Source organism: Acinonyx jubatus, chromosome E2 (genome assembly GCF_027475565.1).
Source record: "Acinonyx jubatus isolate Ajub_Pintada_27869175 chromosome E2, VMU_Ajub_asm_v1.0, whole genome shotgun sequence".
NCBI lineage: Eukaryota > Metazoa > Chordata > Mammalia > Carnivora > Felidae > Acinonyx > Acinonyx jubatus.
Window position 1 is genome coordinate 30682969 of NC_069396.1, and position 18074 is coordinate 30701042.

Below are 18074 nucleotides of genomic sequence, written 5' to 3' on the forward strand. Positions count from 1 at the left end.
AATTCATCACAGTATGAAACCAACAAGGAATTATATACATCCTAAAATTATATTTTTTGTTTTGAATGTTATTTCAGCTATCCCACATATTTCACACAGCTATCAAACTTACATTAAATTGAATTTATAAACATTGAGAGATCACATAATGTTATTTCTACTTTACAAAGAAGACAAAAATGAAAGATTTCGTGTTACAAAATAGCAGAAGGTGTCTGTCATAAGAGAGCAATGAAAAGTTTATAGTATTTTTTTCTCGAAATTCCTATGCTCTAAAAATTACACAGGAAAATAAGCTAGTATTTTATGTTTAGTGAGTACTTACATTTAGGAACACTTGCTATAGCTTCTTACCCTTTTTCTTTTCTCATGGTAAAATTCTAGAGTCAATTATATAAGAAATGTTCTCAGCAATATTCACTGTTTTTAATGACTGACACAGACTTCAGAGTACTTACTTCAAGATATCTGAAATCATATCCACAACCGTCTGACCTCAGTTGGGAGATAAGCAAAAGCAAGGCTTAGAAGTATTCTTTACATATCCAACACTCTCACTGAAGCTTTCTAGAATTCTGAATAGAGTGCCATTATGAATTTTCACACATTAGGTTAAAGAATATCTTGTTTTGGCTATAATAAAATGAATCTCATTTTTTTTGATTTGGACAAGCCAAAAGTTATACCAAATAAGAGATTATTTTTTAACCTCTAATGTCTATATACATTCAACTATGCTAATTTAGTCTGAAATGAAATTACTGCAATTAAGAGAGACAGTTAAAAAAAATCTAAAAGAAAAAAATTTATTTCCAAAGAATCTGGGGAAAGACCATAATAACGTAAGAAGAACTACTCATTAATACAGCAATTTTTCTATGTAGTAACCGTAACCATCCAGAACATTCGGAAGATTACATAGCCAAAAAAACTTGTAATCTCCACCAAAATTTATTAAAATTACACACATTAAATCAAATTTCACATATTTAGGATATGTGACCTATGATTCGGTACATATAAAACCTATCTACAATTCATAAAACTCAGTCATAATCATCCTCCACCTTCTCTACCAAATCCATCCCTCATCTTCACCCCCACAACCAACAACTCCCAAATATTTTTAGCACTAAGAAATAATAGGAAACTTGAGAACAGCTTTTTGATAAGTCAACAAAATATTCCAAACCAACTGCCTTTTACCTGTTTTTGAACACCTAACATAAAGAATGAGATGTTAGCAAAACAAAAACTCTGGAACAAAAAGGTGAATGGATTTAAACAAAGCCTTATGAATGTATCAGTAGAGGAAGATGGTTTATGAAAGGATGGGTCTGAAAAAAATTTCTCTGAGACAATACTATCTACATGCTAGCAAAAGGGACTACTTTAGTTACTTATAATTACCCTTTATTCATTCCAGATCTATAACTTCTTTTAAAGCCAACAGAAATGTTTAGAAATACATGAATTAAAAAAAAATTGATGACAAGGCCCCTAGAAAAATAAAAGTAAACAGTAAATAAATTTTGGGCTTCATAACGACAAGTACACACTAGACAACATGACTAGTCCAACTAGTCAGAAATCTGCATATTAAGTGGACAGATGACCCTAGGTTCAAGCAGTAGAAGTTTTTCCCAGGGTCCTTCTAAAGAGGATGCTTGGTCCTCTTCCAGTAGAGGGAGCAAAATCATAATATTCTACTCAGGCTACAAAAGAGAAGGGAGGGTTTATGAGTGCCTTTTAAATATGTTAAAATCTATCTAAACATTTCAAAAAAATGTACTGAAAATACCACTTGAAACAAATAAAATAAAGCTAAGGGAAAAAAATAAAGATTTTATCTTCTTTAAACACTTGAAAGCTCTGAAAGGAATGAATGGTCCCTACATGTTTAATTTTAAGCACTGTGATATATTACATTGTCCACCAAATCTCACAGGTAACCAAGGAACTGAAGCATTTTAGAAATCTTTAATTTAACGTGATTTCAGACAAATGATAAAATATTACATTAAATACCTTTTTATTATAAAAGCAACATGGTAGCATGACAAAAACTATAGAAAACAAAGTATAATTGTACTACCCTGACTGAAAGAATCTATTCCAATATTTTTTTCATATGCATATTTTCATACTGCTATAAGAAAAAGCATAATTATAAAAATGTTTATTAAGTGCTTACCACATACTAAGCATAGTTCTAAGTACTTTTACATATTATAACTTTTTAAATCCTTACCAAAGCTCTACTACGTAGATCCTGTTATTATTCCACATTTGAAAGGTAAAGCAAATGAGGCACATAGAAATTCTATAATTAGCTAAAAGTCACACAGCTAGTATGTAACAGTAGCTAAGAGTCTAACCCAGGTAGTTTGGTACCTGAGCCTGTACTATTAACCACTTTACTGTGATCTTAATTTTGAATTATACTTTTCCCACATCATTAACATGGTATTCGGTATTAGTCTTCAAAGTCTTTTTAATGTTTGTGATAGTCCACCTAATACACTATGATAATAAACTATGATGCTTCCAACTGTCCTGTATAGATAGCAGAAGATAAATATCTTTGGATATATTACTTTTGCCAAGTTTGGGGTATTGTAATAAAGTATTTTTATATTCAAATATACAACCTAGTTGTTTTCCAAAATACCTGTATCAGTTGACAAAGGTCTAGAAGTTCCAATTTCACCATAAATTCACCAGCATTAAGCATTAACATTTTTTTCTAATACATAAAAATGAAACCACACTGCAAACTGAATTATTAAAGTTGTATATTATTCTGAAAGTTTTATTAGCTCAACTTACGTTTTTATGAAATTTCAGCTCCTATGCTTTATCCAGTTATCAACTGAGGTCTTAAAAGTTTGCTTATAAATTTATATGAGCTCTTTATAAGAGTATTAACATGATAAACATTGCGATAAAACGTTCCCAGTCTACTGTTTTCCTTCTAATTATGGTTAAGTTTTCCTTTTTGATAATAAATTGTTTCATTAAAGGCAATTATAATTGAAAGCTACAAAAAGGTCTTAAAACCTGACTATTTTCTAAATATAGAAGTTAACGTATTGCTCTGAGCACATCAATGAATAATTTCCAAATATAAGACCGTTAAAGCAACAAAACCTATGTCAAAATATGCATATTCACCTAATAGAATGACTGAGTTTGAGCAACCTTGGATAGGTCTCACATAAAATTAACTCAATGAGTAAAAGTCCATCCTACCCCAAATCATCAAAATAAAAGAGCTACAAACCTGTCGCTGTAAATATAGGCGATTTCTGTCATGTAAATGCTGATGATTCGAAAGTGATGAATGCCAACTGCGAGCTGGACTGTGCAACTGAGTTTGAGCCATCTCTGAAGGCCGAGTTACCAGATGTGAAGTAAACTGCCGTTCAAGGTCATGATCTAAAACATGACTTGAATGATCCTGTCCAAATGTTGCCTCATCAAACTGGGGAAGGAGACCCTCCTGCAGGAGGTCTTCTGGGTCAAGTCCCGTGAATGGCTCAGTTTGAGACTCTACTTGATGAAGTAAATTCTCTTCTAAAGATGAAAAGCCATTAGTTTCTACGTGATCATTGAAATGGCCCATTTGAGTTCCTGAGTCAACAGGATCTGGGAAGTTCATGTGCACAGGAGATAATTTTGAATTGCTATAATTACCCTGAGGATGTGATGAATGCAACATTTGGAAATTACTTGAATTCAACGATGTATTGGGATTTAGCATATGCTGAGTGGAGTCTTGCTTGATTCCCCTATGAGGTGAAAAGGAATTACTTCCAGTAAAATCTGATAAAGCCTGATTTGTATGATTAGGTGCAAGAACAGCAGAGGACTGCAGAAGACTGTTGGGTGAGACGTGATTACTGGAAAAGGAATAATGTGAAGAAAACTGCTGTGAATTACTGACAGAACAAGAAGTCATATTTGGAGAAGGTCCATTAAAATTCCCTTCTTGGTGATTGCTACACTTGAGGAAGTGTACTGAAGGATTTGATGTTTGAGAAAATTGCTGCATTGAAAGAGACTGTTGCGACGTAGATGCATTCGTAATTTGTGATGGGTGGCTAACACTGACTCTGTGTGGACCAGAAACATTAACATCCATAAAATTTTTAGACTGGCTAAGAGAATTTTGCCCTGGGTTAAGACTGTTCCTGTTTTGTTGTGAGCGTAGTGAAGTGCACTGTGTTTGTTGTTCACTGGCCTGAAATAAGGCAAAGTCATGGTGTACCACAAAGCTTTTATTTGGATGCATAGGGTGAGAGTGTCCTTGTTGGTGGAAAGGAGACCCATTTTGATTTGAAATGCTGGTAGCTGTCTGATGGCCCCACATTGGACTGCCATCTGCTACATCTGGAAACAAACCATTGGGTTGGTTTGGGGGATGGATTGGAGAACAATTAAACTGAGAGTGTGGAGATAACACGTGTTCAGCTGGGCTACCAAAAGGCTGATTGACCTGGTGAAATTTCATTGAATCAAACTGATTTAACTGCTCATAATCAGTTATCTTCTGATGTGTTGGAGTACCTTGAACATGGTTGAGTGAGTCTATGTGCAAAGGTTCAAATTCTGCACCCAGGTTCAATTCATCGACTAGTGAAACAGGTCCTGGCTGTACAAATGCATCATCTGACAAACCTTCTAAGGTCTCACCAAAAAGATTGGCATCATCAAAAAAGTCCATCATTGGATCTGTCATCTTGAAAAATCCAGTGACGATCTGAGCTGTTCACTCCAAATGAAGTATATTCAGCTTCTCTGCAGTAGATACAATTGGATCATTTCCAAAGGTCATCAACTAATCCGAAACAGGTCAATGTTCATTATTGCTCTAGATAATGACATGTCATGAAGTGTCAGAATCCTAGGAAAATAAGAAAAAGCAATCAAAGTTTAATGATGAGTATTCATTAAAGTTCTACAAAGTTTATATATGATTTTAAAAACCTACAATCTCAGTGTACAGTATTTTTTATAGAATAATTCATTGCAAAAAGCTCATTAATATTCCTTACAAGGAAAAAAAAGCTGGTGCATGGGACATGACTATATGTATTTAAAAGTAATAGTGCATATTACTTTCATTTTGAAGTTCATATATTTTGATAGAATGTAAACTTGAGAATGGTATGTCAGACTTTCACTTAGACCATGAAATGGCCATCACTCCCTAGCATCACTCCCTAGCAGCTTTGGCATGCATAAAAAATGTATGTATTACACTTGAAAGTAATGTTAAGATAGCTGACATCAGACCTTCTCAGATTGGCCCAAATGAGATGAGTTAGCTATCTGGTCAGTTGACAGACCATGCAGACAGGTGATAGGTTGGGGATGTTCCCACATATTGCTACCATGGTCCCCTTGCCCACCCCCATGGAAGATGAGCCTTCGTAAGAACCAACTGATTTAGATATCCATGTAGCAAAAGCAAGCACCTTCCTGTTAATAGTCATATTCATTACTCTGTCCCTAAGTCTCCCCCCTTGTCCCAGTAGATCATTTGGAATACAAATATTGCTTACTTACTAAACTGTGCAAATAAATGTGTGGTGACAATCAAACTAAGGCAAAAATAAACAGTAGCAGCTTGAGCTAAGCAATAAATTAGTCTTATGATAGTCTTAAGAGAAAAAATGATTACATTTATGTAAATATACGTATATATACACACACACATACACGCTACTTCTGTGTGGAAAGGATCTAATGGGTTACTCATTAACATGAAATGGCTAGCTAATTTTCTTCTAGGCCTGTATTATTCCAAACATTTTCTCTAAAGGCAATTTATGGCTCTGCCCTACTGTCTTGCACAGAGAACCACAAATGGAGGTTCCTGCTCCTCTACATATTAGTTTATTTAAAAATTAGTAAAGGCCAGGGGCACCTGGGCGGCTCAGTTGGTTAAGTGACCAACTCTTGCTCTCAGCTCAGATCATGATCGCATGGCTTCATGGGTTCAAGCCCCACTGGCAGTGTGGAGGCCGCTTGGGATTCTCTCTCTCACCTCTCTCTCTCTCTGCCCCTCCCTTACTTGCGCTATCTCTGTCTCTCTCAAAAAAAGAAAGAAACAAAAAAAAAATTAGCGCCTAAGAAACTTTTCCAGAACTTCTATTTTGGAAGGTCCATATAAGGAAATACAAATTTCCTAAACAAAATGTTCACTATTTTAATGTAGAAATACTTTTGAAAAATTCTGAAAAGTAAAACCTACCGAAGTCTATATTAATTGTAATTAGAAATTGACTCATTGTTAAGCACAATGGTATCCAAGTGCTTTAACAAATATATGATTTTAGAAGTGAAATACAGAAAAAAATTATTTTTCTAGATTTTATAATTGTGAGATGGAACAGATGAAGGGCTATGTGGTCTGCAATGAACAAAGCCATTAGAAAAATATAAGGTAGGTTAAATCACTTCTCTGGAGCATATCTTATTTTCAGCTTCAGACTCCAGACTAGGGAACTTTTATGTATACCTAAGTCATTAATCAGGAAATCCGTGTCTTATGCTTTTATATGGATGTATGATTATCAAGAGGAACATAAAATGAGATACAATGAAAGTTACCAAATCCAATACATCATCAAATATGAGATACATCATTACCTGATATAACATGAAGAAAAAAAAATGCCGTCAATTAAACTATGGCACTATACCACTTCACATTTTTATTTTATAATGAACGAAATGACCTTTTTAAAGGTTTTTAGACTTAGTCTTATTCCAAAGGATCTGACAATTTCTTCTGCCTTGAGGTACTCTGTTTGGTCCATAAAGCACTTGATTGTTGCTCTGTAAGTAAATGTGGAATTGCTGTCATTTCTTCAACAAATATTTGCTTCACTAATATTAAATTTATGCTCTGCTATGTTTCTGTGCCTCTCTACGTAATCAATGCCTCTGTGGTTAAATACTGAAAAACAGAGTATATTTGTAAAGATATTTTAAATAACAAACACATGTGGTACTATTATACGTAGCCCAACTGAGGCGATGGCAAGATAAAGAACCATGACTAACTTTGTGTACACACAGACAACGACTCCATGACAGCCACCTGGGAAATACTGAGACACATCCCAATTTCAGAGATATTAAAGGGGGAAAAAAATATGCATCTTAGGATTAACTTCTTAAATAATGAGAATGTATTACTTCAAGCGTTCAGAACCCAGAACTATAAAAATCTACTGCCCAACTGAATGTTGACAGATATGACATTAGTTCATATAGTTCTATTTACTGTGATAACAGTGAACTTAAATATAAATAAATATAAAACATTATTAATTTATACAGATTTACTATATGCTTATACATTTGTTCTTAAAAAAACAGTTAAAGAATTTTTAGGAAACAGCTCTGGAAATAAATATGTATCAGAGCAGTAACAAAACAGTCCATACAGGAAAGAACTGGTACAGTCTTTGCAATTTTGTACATGATGGTAAATTACGCTAAAGCAGAGTGTTTTCTACATTTATATAACCTGAAGCTTAACAAAAATATGGGAGAAGTAGACATTTTAATTAAGAAACCAAGTCTGGGGGCACCTGGGTGGCTCAGTCAGTTAAGCATCCGACTTTGGCTCAGGCCATGATCTCATGGTTCATGGGTTCGAGCCCCACATCAGGCTCTACGGTGACAGCTCAGAGCCTGGAGCCTGCTTTGGATTCTGTTTCTCCCTCTCTCTCTACCCCTCCCCTGCTCATGCTCTGTCTCTCTCTCTCTCTCTCTCAAAAATAAATAAAACAGGGGCGCCTGGGTGGCTCAGTCAGTTGAACATCCAACTTCAGCTCAGGTCATGATCTTGCGGTCTGTGAGTTCGAGCCCCGCGTCAGGCTCTGTGCTGACAGCTCAGAGCCTGGATCCTGCTTCGGATTCTGTGTCTCCCTCTCTCTCTGCCCCTCCCCCGCTCATGCTCTGTCTCTCTCTCTCTCTGTCAAAAATAAACATTAAAAAAAAATTAAAAAAAAATAAAACATTAAAAACAAAAAGAACAAGTTTGCCATTTTCTCATCCAATAAACATTTATGGATAAACAACAACCTACACAAACTCGATGATAAGTAGTAACTGATACCTGAGGGAATTTAGACATGTAAACAGAACATTATCAGCACGTTACTTGTGCTTTGCTAAAAGTAAGTACATAAGAGGAACATCTAATAATGTAAACACCAATACTATACTAAGAAGATACAGATTCCATATGTGATAAGATATATGTAAGTAGTCGACCTTAGTTATAAAAACGGAGACTGAAGGTGAACTATGAAAAAATGCACAAAAAATCTAATAAAGCCATGTTTTCTGATTTGAACAGTTTATTCTACAATTGACACAAGGCTCATTTAAGTTCTTAAGATCTAGTGTTGTAATTTATTCTGTAAATGTACCATTTTCTAACTTTATGAAAATATCACATCAAGCTTGTTTTAACTTGTTGTTTAATTAGGCAAATATTTATGGACTGTCTATTATATCCAAAGCAACTCTGTAGAAACTGCAAAAGTTTCCGCCCTTGGGAAGTTCAGAATTTAAATGGAGGAAAAAGGGGGGAATGGCACGAGAAAAACACAGTACATATTGAATAAAATATGGTAACTGTGTCCACAGGTTCATCGAGAAGATAATTTATAAAAATGACATTTTTGGCAAGTTATTCAGGAAAAACTTCTTGGAACAGTTAGCATTTGAAGAAGTCTTATTAGAAAAGGACTGGAAGGGAAGGTCAAAGAATTCAGGAATAAAGAAATAGCATGAAGGAAGTAAGTACAGTATGACCATTGCAGAGGATATATAACAAAGGAAGAAAAGTAGAAAATAAAGGCAGAAACGTAAGTTGGGAGTACTGCTGTAGGGGGCCTTATCGATTAAGTACATTGAAAGAATACATTTGGGGGACAGAATTCTTCTAAGGTTGAGACAAGTATTTAGAATCAAAATGAAATTACTTCTCTATCTTCATTTCTATATTTACTGGATGCCAATGACCTGATGATCAAACAAAACGGATTCAAACATCAAAAGGACAGAATCCCTGCCTTCACAAAGTTCATAATCCAGAGGGGAAGAAAACACATAAACACATAGTGATATATGCCTTAGCAGAGATGTATACACAACACTATGTTATGGTGGCACAGATTAGATCGCAGTTAATTATTTCTGGAGAAGATCGGCAAAGGCATAGAGATGAGCTAACACTTGAACTGGGCCTTAAGAGTAAAAACAAAATCATTGAATATGAGTTCTGAAACAGGATTTATGTATATAAACATACTTCAATTGTAAATTGACTTCCTCAATATCTAACAGTTGCTTTCTTTCCAAGACATCTCTGTATTCTCCAAATAAATCTCTCAATATTTTTCTACTAAATGAATTAGTCTTCCCAGTAAATTCTACACATTAAGAGTCTCATCCCATTTAATACGAAGAGCACTGATCCCTACCAAATTATTCGTTTTCTATTAGTCATCTCTTCAGCATTTCTATACATTAAATTTGTGCTACATTAATTTTTACTTTGTTTATGAGCTACTCATAGCTATTTCAAATTTATATTTGGAGAAAATTCAGCTTCAGAATCACCTGATTCAACTGTCTAGTAACCTGTGCATACTACAAATAACACTCCATTATAAATCTGTATTATATTTCTTTTTATTTTCTCTCCACTAGACTATATACCCTCGGGAAAAAAAAGGAACACCTTTATCATCCTCGTATCCTTAGTATGTTTCCTAGCTTAGTAGGCACACAATAAATTTTTGCTGAATCAGTGGATGACTGCATAAGAATTAGGAAGAACAGGATACCTAAAACAAAACATAGACCAGAGTCCTGCCTCTTCCACTTCCTAGCTGTATGATTTTGAGAAGATCACATACTATTTGTTTTCATCTGTAAAAAACAAAACAAAAAAACCCCCCAAAAACAGAAAACAAATAACATAGCAACACAAACTATTAACTACAGTCCTGTCTGCCTCAAAGGTGAATTATAAAGTACTGTATTAAATAAAGGAAGCGGTAACCCCTATTAAAATAGGAAACAGGTGTTTTACAATCCTTTCACTCTCTTGCATTATTCCTAAAACTGGCAAGGACACAGTGGAAACACTACAAGAAATGCCCAGAGGTAAAGGAGGACTTAGCATTTAGAGAACTACTCAATAGTGTAGTGTGGCCAGAGCATATACTAGCCAAAACAGAGATGTTGAGAGGCAAGCAGAGGTCAGATATCTAAGGCTTTAAATTAGCCATGTTAAGAAATCTGGACTTTATCCTAGAGGCAATAGGGAGCTATTTCACTGTTCAAAATTTCTCTGGCCTAACACTTGATTAACTTTTTTACTGTGGTAAAATTTAAAGTTATTTTTGGATAGCAAATAGCAACTCTCTCAATAACAGTGACCAAAACACTTAAGTTGTACCTAGAAATATTTATCTGTCATTTTAAAGAATATCTTTACTTGGCAAAATAAAAACCTGGCAAACTTCAATTTACCATTTCTTTGTTTAAAAAAAAAAAAAGAAAAAAAAGGTCTATGAACTTCTAGAACAGTTCCTGTTAAGGAAACTACTTGAATATCTGTTAAAAATTTCTTTAGAAGTTCAATTTTCTTCCTGCCTTCCTAGGCATGTACTTTAAGATTGTTTAAAACAAACCTAATTATGACAACCTTCAAATTCTTGAAGACTTATGTCTCCCCTACAGCTTCTCTTTTCAAAGCTATCAGCAAAAATTTTTCCAGCTTATTGAAATGTGAAAAATCCTATATAAAAAATAAAGAGATACTAGAAAATACCCTCAGATGAATAAAAATGAAAACACAAGCAAAAGTTATGATGCAGCAAAAGCAATGGTCTAAGGGAAATTTATACTTGTAAACAACCGCATTAAAAAAAAATCTCAAATTGATAACCTAACTGTACACCTTAAAAAAATAAGCAAACTTGGGACACCTCGGTGGCTCAGCAGGTTGAGCACCTGACTTTGGCTCAGGTCATGATCTCGAGGTTCGTGGGTTTGAGCCCCGCCTCGGGATCTCTGCTAACACCTAGGAGGCTGGAGCCTGCTTTGGATTCGATGTCTCCCTCTCTCTCTGCCTCTCCCCCGCTCACACTCTGTCTCTCAAAAATAGACATTAAAAAAAATTTTTTTTAAAAAGCAATAAGCAAACTAAATGCAAAGGAAGCAGAAAGAAATAACAGAGCGGAGATAAATGAAATAAAGAAGAGAAAAATAAAAGAGGAAAATCAATTAAATTTAACATTAGTTCTCTGAAAAGATCAACAAAATTGACAAGATCCCAATTACTAAAAACAGAAACAAGAGAGGATATTACATATCTTATAAGACTATAGAAGTACTGTATAAGTCCTTTTTATATAAGAATAAGTCCTTTTTAAATAAGAATAATATGAACACTACACACCAATAAATTGGATAAACTTAGATGAAATGAACAAATTACATGTCATGTAAACTACAAAAATTGACTCAAAAAGAAACTGAAAATCTAAATAGACCTATAACAAGTAAGATTGAATCTGTAATCAAAAACTTCCCAAACTTCCCTGGACAAAAGTCCAGGACCAGATGGCTTTACTAGTGAACTCTACCAAATACTTAAAGAATTGACACCACCAATTCTTCTCAACTTGTTCCACAAAAATAAAAAGGTAGAAGTACTTTCTAACTCATTTTGTGAGACCAACATTATGCCTGATAATGAAGCCAAAGACATCACAAGGCAAAAAACTCAAAACCAAAAAACAAGACACTAAAGACTAATATCTCTTATAAACATAGATGGAGAAATTGTCAACAAAATATTAGCAGACCAAATCCCACAGCATTTTATACATATATGTACATATACGGTGTATTATATGAAAAAGTGAGAATTATCCTACACATGTAAAGGTAATTAACATACAAAAGTCAATCGATATAATACACTGCATGAATAGAAAGAAGGTAAAAGAACATCATCATATCAATTGATGCAAAAAAAGCATATGACAAAATCTACTACCCTTCCAGCACCCTTTCATGATAAAAACACTTAATAAAATAGGAATAGAAAGGAATTTCCTCAATATGATAAAGGCCCTATATAAACAACTTAACACCTAACATCAAACTCAACAGTAACAGAATGAAAGCTTTTGTCCCCAAATCAGGAACAAGACAAGGATGCCCACTTTCACTACTTGTATTCAACGTAGACTGAAGGATCTAGCCAGAGAAAACAGGCAAGAAAGTAAAAGAAAAGCCATCTGAATTAGAAAGGAAAAGGTACAATTATCTGTTCACAGATTACATGATCTTGTATGTGTGTAGAAAACATACACACAAACTGTTAGAGCTAATAAACAAATTCAGCAAAATTGTAGGATACAAATCTATGCAGAAAAACCAGTTGTATTTCTGTGAGACAGTAATCAACACTATGTAAAGGAAATAAAGAAAACAATTCCATTGGGGGACCTGTCTGGATCAGTTGGTAGAGTGTGTGACTCTTGACCTAAGGGTTGTAAGCCTAAGTCCCACACTGGGTGTGAAGAAAGGAAAGAAAGAAAGGAAAGAAAGGAAAGAAAGGAAAGAAAGGAAAGAAAGGAAAGAAAGGAAAGAAAGGAAAGAAAGGAAAGGAAAGGAAAGGAAAGGAAGGAAGGAAGGAAGGAAGGAAGGAAGGAAGGAAGGAAGGAAGTAAGAAAGAGAAAGAATTACTTAAACATAGAGATTACTTAAAAATAAAATAGAAAGGGAAAGAAAGGAAGAAAGAAAACAATTCCATTTACAATAGCATTAGAAAATAAGATACTTAGGAATAAATTTAATGAAAGACATGTAAGATGTGTACACTGAAGACTATACATTGTTTTGAAGACAAAACACTGCTGAAAGGAATTAAGGTAGATCTAAATAAATGGAAAAACATCCTGTGTACATGGACTGGAAGACTTAATATTGTTGAGATGACATTAATACCCAAAGCAATCTACACATTCAATGCAATTTCTATCAAAATTCCAATGATTTTTTGCATATACAAAAAAACTCATCCTAAAATTCATATGGAATTTCAAGGGACCCAGAAGAGCCAAAACAATATTGAAAAAGAACAAAGTTGGAAGACCCACACTTCCCACTTTCAAAACTTACCACAAAACTACAATAATCAAAACATGTGGTATTGGCATAAGGATAGACAATACAGACTGATGGAATAGTAGGGAAAGTCCAAAAGTAAACCTTCACATGGTCAACTGATTTTTGACAAGAGTGCCAAGAACATTCAATGGGGAAAAAATAGTCTCTTCTACAACTGATGTTGGGAAAACTGGAGAGCCACATGCAAAGGAATAAAGCTGAACTCTTACCTTACACCATAAAAAAAATCAACTGAAATATATCAAAGATCTAAATTTAAGAGCTAAAACTGTAACACTATTAGAAGAAACCATAGGGGCAAATCTTCATGACTCTGTATTAGCAATGGTTTCTTAAATATAGTATCAAAAGCACAGGTAATAAAAGAAGAAAAAAAGATAAATTGAACTTCATAAAAACTAAAAACTTGTGCACCAAAGAATACTATCAACAGAGTAAAAAGACAACCCACAGAATGGGAGAAAATATTTGCAAATCATGTATCTGATAAAAGTTTAATATCTACAATTTATTATTTCTAAAAAAATTTTTTTTAACGTTTATTTTTATTTTTGAGACAGAGAGAGAGCATGAACGGGGGAAGGTCAGAGAGAGGGAGACACAGAATCTGAAATAGGCTCCAGGCTCTGAGCTGTCAGCACAGAGCCCGACGCGGGGCGCAAACTCACGGACCGCAAGATCATGACCTGAGCCGAAGTCAGCCGCTTAACCGACTGAGCCACCCAGGCGCCCCAATATCTAGAATTTATAAAGAACTCCCAAAAACTCACTACCATACTCAACCCAATTTTAAAATGGACAAAGGACTTCAATAAACATTTATCCAAAGAAGATGTGGGCATGCCCAATTAACAGAGATACTCAACATCAGTCATTAGGAGAACGCAAATCAAAATCACAATAAGATTTCACTTCACAACTACTAGGAATATTATTTTAAAAATGAAAAGTAACAAGTGTTTGAAAAGATGTGGGAAAGTTGGAATACTCCTACATTGTCATTAGTAATGTAAAATGGCACAGCCACTATGAAAAAGTGTGGTTGTTCCTTAGAAAGTTAAAGAATTACCATATAACCCAGGAATTCTACTTCTAGATACAAACTATACACCCCAAAGAATTAGAAACAGAGACCCAAATATTTATATGCAAAAGTTCATAGCGGCATTATTCACAACAGCCAAAAGTTGACAACAGTCCAAGTATCCATCAACAGACGAATGAACAAAATCTGGTAGATACCTAAAATGGAATGTGATCCAACCATAAAAAGGGGATAGAGTTCTGATACCTGCTACAATGTGGATGAACCTAGAAAACATTATGCTAAGTATAATAAGTAGACACAAAAGGGAAAATATTATATGATTCCACTATACAAAATATTTAGAATATGTGGAATAGGCAAATTCATAAAGATAAAAGGATTAGAGATTACCTGAGGCTAGGGAGAGGGAAAAATAAGGAGTTATCTCTTAATGAGTAGTTTCTGTTTAGGGAGGTAGGGAAGAAACGGAAGACAGTAGTGAAGGTTACACAATATTGTCAGTGGAAATAATGCCACTGAATTTTACACATAACACATTAAAAATTTAATTTAAATTTAAAAATATTTTTTATTAAAGGGTACCTGGGTGGCTCAGTTGGTTAAAGGACCAACTCTTGATTTTGGGGCATGGTTGTGAGATAGAGCCCTGCGCCAGGCTCTGCACTGATGGCGAAGAGCCTGCTTGAGATTCTCTCTCTCTCCCTCTTTCTTCACCTCCTCTGCTCACTCATTCTTGCAAAATAAACTTTTAAAAATATTAAAAACAATTTTATTACGTTTCTTTATTTTTGAGAGGCAGGAAGAGACAGAGCGCAAGTGGGGGAGGGGCAGCGAGAGAGGGAGACACAGAACTGGAAGCAGGCTCCAGGCCCTGAGCTGTCAGCACAGAGCCCGATGCAGGACTCATGAACTGTGAGATCATAACCTGAGCCGAAGAAGGACGCTCAACCGACTGAGCCACCCAGGCACCCCTTAAAAAAATACTTTTAATTAAAAAAGCCAGACATGTTTTTTCCTCAAGGCCTTTGCACTTGCTATGTACAGTCTTCTTTCATTTCATCCAGTTCTTTCCTCAAAAGTAACTTTCTCACTGAGGCCCTTCTTGACCACCCTATCTAAAATGTCACCATTTCCAGGGCACCTGGGTGGCTCAGTTGGTTAAGCGCTGACTCTTGATTTTGGCTCAGGTCCCGATCTCATAGCTGGTGGGTTTGAGCCCTGTATTAGGCTCCATGCTGACGGTGCAAAGCCTACTTTGGATTCTCTGTCTCCCTCTCTGTCTGCCCACTCTCTATCTCTCAAAATAAATAAATATTAAAAATAAATAAATGAAATGTCCCCATTTCCTGTCCAATACGGGATATTCCCCTTCCCTGTTTTATTTTTCTACCTTAGCACTGGCTAACATTCTATATATTTTATATATTTATCATGTTTAAAGCTTATGCTTCCCCTGGAAACCAATTTGACAATAAATTTCATATATTAAAAAAAATTAAATTAAATTAAAAAAGCTTATGCTTCCCATAAAATGTAAGTTCTACGTCGAAAATTTTTATATGATGTATCCCTAGTACTTATTATATAAGTATATAATAAGTATATAAAATATAGTAAGTAGTCAATAAATACTCATGGAATGGACCAATTTTTCTTTTTGGTTGGGGAGAGGGAATGCTACATAAGGCAGAAATTGTTTTTGTTCTTTTAAAAAATCTTACATGAAAGTTTTTTTTAAAAAATGGCAACACTGGTTACCTGGATATTGGAGTTTATGGTCCATGTAAAAAATATTTTTTATTTTTAATTACGGTAAAACATATATAAGCAAAAAACTTACAACCTTAGTTAACCATTTTTTAGGGGTACAATTCAGAACCTTTTAACATATATTCACATTGTGCACACATTCTCTTTTTCATGTTGCAAATTTGAAACCATGCATCCATTAAACAATTCCTCATTTTTCCCTCCCCACATCCCTGGCAACCACCATTCTACTTTCTCTTTCTAGGAATTTGACTATTCTAGATACCTGACGTAAGTGGAACCATACAGTATTTGCATGTGACTGGGTTATTTCACTTAGCCTAATCTCCTCAAGATTCATCCATTTTGTAGTATGTGTCAGAACTGCCCTTCTTTTAAAGGCTGAATAATATTCCAGTGCATGTGTATTATGGCCCATTGTTTATTGCTCCCCTCCCCCCCAAGTATTTCTCAAGTTCCTTTTGAATAAGCATGACATGCTGTAGAACCTACCCTTTGGTAGTATGTTCAGCTTTTTTTACATGGGAAGTGCAGTAATAAAAGACATCTGGATAGCAAATCACAAACTGTGACCCAATTTTCAGCCCTCAAATGGTTAGAAAACTTCTACCCAAGGAGCACCTGGGGGTGGCTCAGTCGGTTGAGTGTCCGACTTTTGCTCAGGTCATGATCTCACAGTTCTTGGGTTCGAGCCGAGTCGGGCTCTGTGCTGACAGCCTAGAGCCTGCTGCAGATTCTGTCTCTCTGTCTCTCAAAAATAAATAAATTTTTAAAAATAAAAGAAAATAAAAAAAGAAAACTTCTACCCAAAGTACTCTGAAAGTAATTCTTTAATATGGATATTAAGTATGTCTCTTCTTAATTTACCTAACAGTTACTTATAAGCCTACACAGACATTTTCAAAGTAGGCTAACAGGATCCAAAAGAAAAAAATTCATTACCCCGAACTATAGACTAAGACCTATTAGTATTATTTGTTTTTCCCTTATCAGGAGACCAAAATTCTAATCTCTGACAGTAACTGAATGTGTGACAACACAGTTAGCCCTCTGGACTTCAGTTTCCTCATCAATGACAGGTTTCGATAAGATGCCTGTGAAGGTATCTTATAACTCAACATTGTATACTGTAGTTTACTTTCCATTCACATATTCAAAAGTTATAAAAATTCTATAGACTTCCAAGAAAGAAATTTTTAAAAAATTGCCCCAACCAAACTAGAGATGTAAGCTCCATCAGGAAAAAAAGCTTAAAATTCTCATCAAGGAAAAAAAGCAAGGAAGACTTAAAGTGGTGGGGCCCCATATTCTAAAATAAAAACTTACTGAAATTAAATTTTTAAAAGTTTTTAATTTTAAAAAGACCATGCTTTTTCCTCCTCTTGAAGACATCAATTATTACCTTCTATATGTAAAATTCCTTTAAAAACTTATGTGAAAGACAGTCATTCTATTAAGTTGTAGAAATACCCTCATCTTTTAATTTTTCAGGCTAATATGACCTTAACATATAACAACATGAGTATTAGCAAAAATTAGAACCCAACAAAAATATACACCAATTTGAAAGTTATCCAGAAGGACATCCTTCTAAATTATTTTCAACAGCTAACTAACAATTAAATCCTGAGGTTGTTCTATTAATGTACAATACACAAAATCATGAAAGAAGCCCATAGAATAAAAGACTTTAATGTCTTATATGCCAATCTCTGTATTTGTTTATACTGTTCTATTAAATCCCATCCTTAACTCTGCTGTATGTATCATCAACATGTTTTGGATTAATCTCACTGCAATATATCTAACTTCAACTGTTTAATAATAAAATAGATTCACTAGTCAATTAGGACCATATGTGGCAAAGGTAAGTCAGCAGCAAATGTAGAGCTGAAGGACCCCAAGGTTTCCAACTGCCATCTCTCTAAACTGCATAACCTTGAGCAGTTCTTGGAACCTCTCAGTCTGTTTCCCTTAGGTGATCATCTACTTGACAGGGTTATTCCAGAGTTCA

General features: G+C 34.7%; 1 protein-coding gene across 7 annotated transcripts in view; it reads right to left on the reverse strand.

The window, feature by feature from the left end:
• CHD9 (chromodomain helicase DNA binding protein 9) overlaps positions 1–18074 on the reverse strand; it is a 232426-nt gene that overhangs the window by 150459 nt on the left and 63893 nt on the right. For 3 of the 7 annotated variants that reach the window (XM_053210490.1, XM_053210489.1, XM_053210484.1), the window contains exons 1-2: positions 6658–12609; positions 3284–4906 (exon numbers count right to left, since the gene is read on the reverse strand). In XM_053210490.1, the coding sequence (XP_053066465.1) occupies positions 3284–4741 (1458 nt within the window). In that variant the 5' untranslated portion in view covers positions 4742–4906; positions 6658–12609. Of the gene's footprint in view, positions 1–3283; positions 4907–6657; positions 12610–18074 lie in introns of those variants that run through there. The other 4 variants (XM_027044406.2, XM_053210485.1, XM_053210487.1 and 1 more) reach the window with 3 other exon arrangements.